The sequence below is a fragment of the Montipora foliosa genome, chromosome 13, assembly GCF_036669935.1.
Source record: "Montipora foliosa isolate CH-2021 chromosome 13, ASM3666993v2, whole genome shotgun sequence".
Classification (NCBI taxonomy): domain Eukaryota; kingdom Metazoa; phylum Cnidaria; class Anthozoa; order Scleractinia; family Acroporidae; genus Montipora; species Montipora foliosa.
The window spans coordinates 15,376,489-15,386,488 of record NC_090881.1 but is presented as its reverse complement, the minus strand read 5'-3'; the positions used below and the strand labels follow the sequence as shown (position 1 = coordinate 15,386,488).

The window sequence follows — 10,000 nt, the reverse complement described above, 5'->3', positions numbered from 1 at the left end:
CATACAACACAACAGGATGAAATTTTGATTTGCATTGGCTGACAAACGAAACCTAAAGTTCAGCTTTTTTGGATCTTGTGTAACTTTTTCTGTTTGAAAAGACAGATCGAAAAATATAAGTGGATACAAGTTGTCGCAATTACTTAGGTTAAGCTGGGTACTAGAATTATAATCATTTTTTATTATCGCTTAAGACCTTAAATCATTGAATATTCGTACTTTTCTGTCACTTTCGTACTCTAATTCTGGATAAAAAGTGCTATTTCTATATTCGAGACCACAGTTTGAAAGACTTGCACCGCCGGTCCGTCTAATGCAAAATAGCATTTCGGTAGTTTTTCTTCAGATATACAAAAATAAAATTGACATTATCAATGGACGCTGAAATCTGGAAATAACCACTTCTTCTAGTCGGAGCTGAAACTTCATATAACTCTCTCAAGTATTTCCACTTTGATTCATTCATAAATGAGCTTACAAAACTGGAATACAGCCATTTTAGACAACCATAGTTCAAATTTGTTTATAACGACTTTTCCATCATCAGTACCGTTAGCCATATGAATCAACTCATTGTCTTCATTCAAACTAACATTAAATTGAAGCTGCATTGGAATCAACATTTTATCCTCCAATTCTTCAAAGAAAGGAACGATAACATTAATATGGTCCTCCTGTACCATCGTTAATGACAGCTTGGGTAAGCAATCTTCGAGACTCGAAACCAATATTTTCAGCAGCTGTTGTATTATTAGTTTCCAGAATAGCTTTATCCCTTACGCAGTTAAGAAATGGGACGCGTCACCTTGATTTCAGCTGACATTGTATATATTTATTAAATACATCGTATGAATTTTATTAGCTTTATACCATTGTAATCTTGAGTTTTTCAAGTATTTGTCACATTTATTTGCCATTCAAGAATTCATTAAAGTTGCATATTATTATTAGTTGCAAATACCATAAGCTATTTTTACCTACTGATCGACTGTAGTCGTTAGAATACTCCAATAGATTTTTAGCAAAGGTTACATTATGAAGATTATCAGTTTCATAAACAAAAAGGTTTTTAATAGCGTTCACAGGAAAACCTTGTGGAAGATCATGGAGAGTTATGGGATACCTTCGAAGCTTGTCAGAATGGTCAACGCAATGTATGATGGTAGCCAATGCGCGGTTGTTGAGGGCGGGTGGGTGGCTGTATATATATATATCTTTTTATACATACATACATATACACTTTTTTATAAATTTGATTGTAAAAGAGCATCGAGACTTTTCTTGTATGCGCTGTTTCAAGAATTAAATTATTATTATTATTATTATTATTATTTAACTCCTGTTGTAGGAAAAATAATCTCTACAGGGAATTCTGTAATGACCTCACACCAACTAACTTCTAATTTTCTCCACATAATATTATGTGTAATTTAAATAAAATTGACTTGACTTAACTTGACTTAAGGAGGCTCCAAATAGTTTCTCTTTTTTTCCTCACAAATAAATATATTCTACTCTTTGATATAGTTAGGGTAATCATATTAAGTACATACATTTCTCACATCACAATTTATTCTAAAATACCATTACCATGGCAACGATATAAGACGTTATTCTTAGCCTTAAAATCAACTTAATTGTCTCTTTTGAAAAAAAAAAATGGAATGGAGAAATCTTCCCATGCAGTATTAATTACCTGACAGTGTAATCTCCAAAATATTTACCATTAACAAAAATCGATTACGACAGCCTCTTCAAGAACAACGTCCCAAAACAGTCAAATAAAAATTCAAAAGACAAAACAAAGTAAGCAAGACGAGTTAACTTACTTTATATCATTCATTTATTTGATAACTTTTCGCTTCTTTGCTCCTTTGTCGTGAAACTAACTCAAAAAACAAAAATAAGTGCCTAGAACAATGTTGTTGCTGATCTGCCACTTTTTACAGCCACATCTTGCGCGTAACACAAGCTTGGGCCTCTTATGGTTCAGCCATGAACCGTAATTCCTCCCATAATGCCTTTGAACTCTTTCTCATAAGATGTACAATGTACATGTAACAGTTAGCTTTACATGCATGGAGGTTTAATTATGTATCCTAAATTGTATATTTATTTGTACAGCCATTTTCTTCTTTTAATTGCCATCTTGAATATGTAGTTCACCTGATCACTTGTAATGCCAGATAAGCCTCTGGCTTCAGTAATTGACTCTGTAAACCTTATCTGAGCTTTTTTTCTTGTAATAATTATGAACTTTTTATTTATTTTGTTCCCAACTGTTCATTTGTTCTCAATACTAGTTCAACTCTGATCTTGAACTGTAGCCACTTATTATCCCAAAAGTTCCAGGCTAATTAAGTTAACACCTATTCTCTTCTCTGAGAATGTGGAATAAGTTTCTTCCGTAGCTGCACAAATTTGTTTTCAAGTGAAAATTGGGCAAATTGCCCCTCAATTATGATTCTAAATACTGAGAAAGTTTATGTTGATTTGAATGCTTTGAATCTTTTTTTCTCTGCTTTCGAAATATTTTATTTAAACATTTACTTCTCTTCTCATCTTTACTTTAAATTACTTTTGTCTATTTTTCGCAGACAATAGCTTTTCTTTGTTGAGCTTCGTATTCATGTTTGACTGTTAACGACCTTGAAAAGCCATACTTAAAATAAATAATGTTATTGTGGTTGTATAACAATTTTTTTATAGTTGTTTTGTTAATGAAGTTGTTCTTGTAGCTCTTGTTGTTGTTAATGTAAAGAAATGAAATAAGTTCTTTATCATTTGTCTTAATGTGGATCATTTGAAGTAGATGTTTCCAAGACCTTTCTTCCAGGCACCCTCTGCCGCCTTTCCTTCTGTTGTTTTTAAAACAATGCCTTGAGATAATACCCTCTTTTAATTCCCTATCTTGTAGGCTGGAAAAGGCTTAAAAATGATAAACCAGCAGCTTCTTAATCAATTCTTGTTTGTAGTTTATAGTGTGCCAATTATATCCTAAGAGGTACTTTGATCTATCCAATTAATGAAATCATTTTAATAATACTATTGTCAATCTTCATTGAGTTTTTGTCCGACTATGGCGAGATAACACTTTTATAGCCAAAAAACATGAACTCCAGATCTAATGGTTGAGAAATCTTTGATATATGCATGCATGGTAATACAGCATGAGCATACATACATACATACGTGCGTATGCATACTCAATTGACCACTCCCCATAGGGGCTTTTCAGGGCCAATCAATGCAGTCAACAAAATGACAGAACAAAACAACAATAACAACTGTTAAGAATCTTAGTTGGGTGAAGACAAAACAAGTTGGGTATATACAGGTGCAGCAGAGAAGTTGAACCAAAGACTACAAGGATCAAATTTAACATGTGATCAACTGGCACTTGTTCTAAGGGTGGATAGCTCTATCCGCTGGATAACTTAATCGGTTTTGCTAGTGTTTATCTGGTGGATAGTGTTATCCACCTTTTAAATATCCGAGGCCTGGTCTTTAACCTCAGATCTCTGGATCTCAAGGCAAGCACCCTAACCACTGGGCCACACTGCCTCCTAAACACTGCCAAACTAATTATGTGTATCTGTTTCTGGTGTTAGGTACAATTACTGGGGTCCTATGTTATTGTTGACCCATCTCACTGTCTTATTTGTAATTAGCATTTGTGTACATGTACCATTTAAAGATAGACAAACAATAAACAATATTTATTAAGAGAGATCTTTATCGTGATGATTCAAGTTGCAAAAAGGTAACCCTTTTCTTTCAAAGAGTGGCACTTATAAATTTCACTCTAACACCAGATGGTTTTACTTATAAGAGGCCAAGGGGGCGATTCAAGGTTGACAGTATTAATATGCAGCACCATCAAATGCACCAAGTAAAAGAAAATCAACATAAAAGAATTGACAGAGCTAGAAACGACTGGACATACCAATACAAATCAAATGAAGACTAGGAATAAAATCAATATTGCAAATTCCAAATAATATATAGATTTAGCCAAGCCTAAAAGCGGAGCTCCCGGCTTGTTTATTTTTACTGGCTGTAGGATTAGTGAAAATAAAATGCTTTGGAACTGTCCGCCTTTTGGTTTTCCCGGGTATTGCTTAATTATGTAACATTTTCTTCGCTGCCTAACTAGTGAATTTCATGGTTAATTTCACCTAAAAAACCGACTGATCGCATCAATCACGAAGGGATGAGTGTGATATCGGTTTTTCCAGCGAAATCTACTGTCGAATTCACCAGTTAGGCAATTAATTTTTCTTGAATCGCAAGAGTTTTAAAAGAAAACAAGCAAATCCTCAGCGAGCGAACGGCAAAGGAAAGAAGCCGTTTTACAGTCGACTGTCAAACGCCAGCGAATAGGAATCACGCTAAATTAGAAATCACAGACGTACTAAAGCTCGTGATGTGACGTCAGATCGTCTTTCTCGGTTCAAGGTCAAACAAGGAGTTTTATTGATGTACTTTATTTATTCCACTTTATCTCTGAAAACGAGATCATTTACAATTCGATGCATTTCATTGAAACACGCCAGCTTGGCTTAGAACCAGAATCGGCTAAAAAGGACAAATTTCAAACAAGATCTCCAACAAATTACCTGTACGTGCTCTAAACAAACTTCTCAAAAAAAACAAGCTGGTGATATTTCTCCTTGTACTTTTACGAGAACTCATTTGATTGCATGTTTAGAACATAAGTGCTAAATTCTTGTCACTGTCGAGGCAAATCGAAAAACAGTTAGGCAAGCGGAGTAAAAAAAATTCTTGTTCACTCGCATTTTAAGGCCAAACAAACCAGCAACAGATCGATTATTTCTGTCCAAAAAGAGTACAGATGATTGTTATTTAATTCCAGTTAACAAAAAAATTTCGAGTTTCATTCCTGAACAAAGGGAAAAAACGACTAAACTACGTTTTAGAAATAAGCATCCACTTGAAATAACTCGTCCGTAGAAATAACAAAAAGTTTAGTGTCCAAGAAAAGAAATTGTGGAGTAACTTCTTCCACCAACTTTAAGATATTACTGGTGTACCGTTTTGTCGTTCTCGTTCTCTTTCTCTCTTCTTTCGTTTCTGTTCTTCTGACATAGGCCGTCCAGGCATCTTGCAACCTTAGTAGATTCGAAATTAAAAATCTTAAGACATACCAAAAACTGCAATTCAGAGCGACTCAGAGTTGGATATGAAGTAATTATAACCAACTCGCGCTACGCGCTCGTTCGTTATTTTATCACTTCATATCCAATTCGGGCTCATGGAATAATTGTTATTTAAACCTGGATTGAAACCAGCGAAAAATGCAAGAAAAATATATTTTCCAAACCGTACCTGAACACGAAAAGCATCGACTGTCAAGAGCTTTGCTGACTTAGCATGGCTGTGTAGCCGCGTCGAGCCACAGAAAGAGCGCGAAAAATTAAGCCGTTCAGGTGTGAGTTTGAGTGTCTGACCAGGCTTGAGCCTGCGATCAAATCAACAACCTGTCCTATGTCAGCGGCCAACTTTAAAAAAAACAGTTGACCTCGATAAGGTCTAACTTGAGCCCGCGATATGGTCATGTGATACTGGTCAGCGGATACCTTGTTTTGTCAATTGACCATAACATTGATATCCAATATCAAAGATGTATGCTGTAAACTAGTTAGAGTGTCAAATAGAGTATTGCCTCCTGGATCAGCTCTAAACTTGAGCCCATGATATGGTTAGGTGTGCTGGTCACCAAATTTTCTCACATCGATAGGTTACCATATTTTCTTAGCTATGGTGCTCCGTGCGCGCGTGCCTTTGGCGCGCGCGGAGCTCCGCTAAAACCAATCGACTATTTTCTTTTAACCTAAATAAATGTACGTTGCTGTGTTTGGGAGGCTGTGATCACAGAAATTGTAAAGTACAGTCTTTTATGATTGCTATTTTATTTAAGCAATAGAGGACTTTTTCCGTGTTTCCATAGCCTCATCTAAACACGAGTGGGAGTTGAGAGAATTCGAGACGGTTATGCAAACTCCAGACACAGCCAAGGGTTTGCATAACTGTAGAGACTTCTTCTAACTCCCCTGGGTGTTTAGATGAGGCTATGGAAACACGGAAAAAGTCCTCTATTGTTTTTATAAAATATTTCTCAAAGATAATTCGACAAATCAAGGAAAGTGCTTTTTTCTTACTTCTTGATTGAAAAAGATTTTCTTGATACACGCTAATAATTATTTCCTACCAGCCAATCAAAATGTGCGTCTGACAACACATAACCAATCGAAATTCGTGTGATGTCACAGCCGTGTTTCCACACTCTCACCTAAACACAGCTATTGACCAATGAGAGTGCGCATACTATCCTTATTGTATTATAAATTTCTATTTTTTTATTATTTCCATTTTCTTGGATCTCAGAGTCCGCATTTAAGGCAACTTACAGACACTAAATGATATTTTACCTTAAGGCAACAGATTAAAATGTTGTCTCTCACTCTCAGGAAAAAACATACCATTCTTGGTAACAATGGAGATTTTAAATTTTTGTGGCTTCACATACATTTATCCATACCTTGTTTTGCTATGTGCCTTTTTACTATGATTTGTTGTAATATTATTCTTTTGTAATGCATTTCTTTGCTTGCTCATGTTAATTTGGATGGATAATTTTTACTTCTTTGGGATTTTTCAGACTTGCCTGTTTGCACTTTCACTAACCCTAACCCTAACCCTAACTTGAGTCTTTCAGTTAATTAAGCATGACGTGTTGTTATGAGACAAATTTATGCAAACTTTTACATGTACAGTACAGGACCTTGTTCCTTTCACCATGTTATTACATGTTTGGATGCTTATTTAGCTATGTTGACAAAGTAGTAGTAGTAGTAGTAGTAGTAGTAGTAGTAGTAGTAGTAGTAGTAGTAGTAGCAGGAGCAGCAGCGGCAGCAGCTGCAGGAGATGTATGACTGAAATCCAGGGGAAATCGATTTTGGTTTGAGTTAGCGCAAGGTTTGAGTTAGCCAGGGTTTGAGTTATCAGGAGTCAGTGTAGTAGAAGCAGCAGCAGAAGCAGTAGCAGGCAGTAGTAGCAGTAGCAGACGTAGCAGCAGCAGCAGCAGTAGTAGTTGTCGTTGTTGATGTTGTTGTTGTTGTTTACTTGTCACCCCCTTTGTATCATCATCATCTCCTTTTTAACAGCTTGAGATATCAGAATCAATGCTGTCTATGGTAAAAGCAAAAAAAAACCACATGTTCAATGTACATTGTACCATGCAAAAAACAATAACCATTAAAATACCATACTAAAACCTCTTTGTTGTCCTTTACATCAAAATGTTGAGGATGCCTGTTTTATGAGTCATGATTCAGTGAGACTCACAGTCAATATACCAATAATTTATTGATAAGTCTAAGCCCTCGTTTCAGTGATAAGGCCTAAGCACTCTCTGAAATCTTAGCTTTTATTTTATGGTTTAATTAATTGTTCTAACTCATTGACTCGTTGACTCATAAATATTTAACACTCCAAAATGCTACCTTTGAGTGGTATTTTTGCTGTTTCTGTTTCGTTATTTTTCGTTCAATTCCATATTTGAAATAGGCTAAGCATTAATGTTTTTTTTTTTCATATAATAAAATACTTTGTTAATCGTACTGATGATCAATGTTGTTTTCAGACCCAGCTTACATAGAAAAAGTTTTACCCCCATCACCACATGAGTCTTGGATTGCACAGAATGTTACTTTTGTCTGCAAAGCAAATGGTGTTCCAACCCCAACAATCGTTTGGAAAAGACCAAATGGAGCTGAAATAAAGAGAGTTGTCGGCAGTGAAAACGTGTTACGTTTACTGATGCAAAAGGATGGAGACTTTGGATCATACTTGTGTGAAGCTGACAACACTGTGGGTTCTGTAGATAAACACACAGTTCAAGTGGATCAAATAAGTAAGTCAGCCATGTAGTGTCCCTGCTAATGGTTACATGTCCATGTACATGTATGTGTATGTGAAGCAAAGAGTCCATTCACATTTAAAAGTAGGTGTGCTACTTGAAGAAAGATTGACTGAAATCACAAACACCATAATCACCAAAGATGCAGTAAATTGTGTTTCTAGAAATACGCATTGAATGATTATTATTGTTTCCTGAGAAGTGTTAGCTAATAATCCAGAAGGGCCGGGTCCAAATAGTGTTCTTCAGGTACCACAGGTTGGGGTACAGCTGTAGTTCTATTGCATTGACAACACCTTCATTAGAATATGCAATATACTCAATAAAATGATCTTTTGCAATTCCATGATGATGATGTTGTTGTTAATATTATGATTATCATTATCGTTATTATTATTATTGACAATTAAGGCTGTCTATTGGGTGTTGTTTCGACTGGCGATTTTCCTCAAGCATCGAGCTACATCCCGTAGCCTTAGATGTTTAGGACGTATCGCAGAGTTCTTGAAGTTTCCTAGGAGGCAAGCTTTTTGTAGCGCTCCGAAATGAATTTTCTCGCTAACTTGAGTTAGCCAAGATACGAATGTTTTAAAGATTGTCCCAAGGACTATGATGTTACCTCAATAATTTTGCAAAGTCTACTTTCTTTATCCAAGATCACAATATCTGGCTTACTGTGGTCAAGTTCTTTATCGGTCTGGATTTTCATATTATTATTACTTTTATTATTCTCTTCTTACTATTATTCTCTCATCTCTTCTTCTTCTTCTTCTTCTTCTTCTTCTTAATCTTATTATTATTATTATTATTATTATTATTATTATTATTATTATTATTATTATTATTATTATTCCAAAGGGTCTTGATATTACCAGACGAGTAAAGAACTTTAAGAAAACGACGAAACCTTTGAGTTTATAATGCATGCTTCAACAGAAACGTCTGCCATCCTCAGTTGGTCAGAATACAAAGCAATGGAAGCTGAACTTGTAATAAATAGAGAATTATAATGTGAAAATAGTAAGTATAGCGTGGAAGTGTGGGAATCAAAAAGATAGTTTTAGATTGACGTGGTGTAATTGTTGATTCAAATAGGGTTGTTCTCTCTGAATATGAGGATGGCAGACGTTTCAGCCAAAACATGTATTATAAACTCAAAGGTTATGTCATTTTCTTAAAATTCATTACTATTATTATTATTATTATTATTGTTATTATTATTATTGTTGTTGTTGTTGTTATTTAGTGTATTGCATTTTTTATCCTTGTAATAACTAACAATGGTTGAGACCTTTACGGGAACAAATGAGCCCAACAATTGACCTGCTCCCAACTCTGTGACTTCATAATTATACAGCTCAGTTGGTAGAGCATTGCACCAGCATCTCAGAGGTCATGGGTTCGAATCCCGTTGGAGCCATCTTAATTGTTCAGGTGTCTGATACATGTATAAGAAACAGTGGCTCGAGTTGTCCAGATGCGTGCGAGGATCATTTCTCCATTTCCTCAATAATGGCATTTCTAACGATTGAGCCTACGAATTAGGTAGAAATAAAAAAATTTGTCGGCACGTGATACGGCGAGGGCTGGGCCTTAGGCCCGAGCATCATGGGTAATGATGCAGTGGTATATAGGAGGGACTGTAGCATGTGATATCCATCTAGGCCTTCGGAACCAACCGTCGACCTTTCACTGTTGCTAAGTTTCGTTTTTAGTTTTAAAATTTATTTTGTTTGAGCTGTAAAGCCTCGTAGGATGGGCAGCTAACTGCATAGAGTTTGGGCCATGGTTCTTACCCAGATTTCCTGTCGTTTTTTCTCCCCAAAGGGGTCTTTTTCGGCAGGTTTTTTTTTCTGGCCTCCGTATAACCGTAGTAGTATCTTTGTAAGCGGTTCCCCAGCTCTTTTAATCTTGTCTTGTTATAGAGTTGAGATGTCAGTACCCTATACCCTATATCGCGTGTGTAAGGTTTTGCTTTGTACGAGGATTGTACGTGGTGCATGAGATAGGAATGTATGTATGTACGCCTCGGGTTGGTTCTCGCCAGGCATCCCTAAA

At 35.8% G+C, this 10,000-nt stretch overlaps 1 protein-coding gene across 1 annotated transcript in view; it reads left to right on the top strand.

Annotated features, from left to right (window-relative positions):
- LOC137982559 (uncharacterized) overlaps window positions 1-10,000 on the top strand; it is a 70,699-nt gene that overhangs the window by 38,132 nt on the left and 22,567 nt on the right. Inside the window, exon 6 of the mRNA XM_068829672.1 lies at window positions 7,667-7,936. Within this exon, the coding sequence (XP_068685773.1) occupies window positions 7,667-7,936 (270 nt within the window). The remainder of the gene's footprint in view (window positions 1-7,666; window positions 7,937-10,000) is intronic.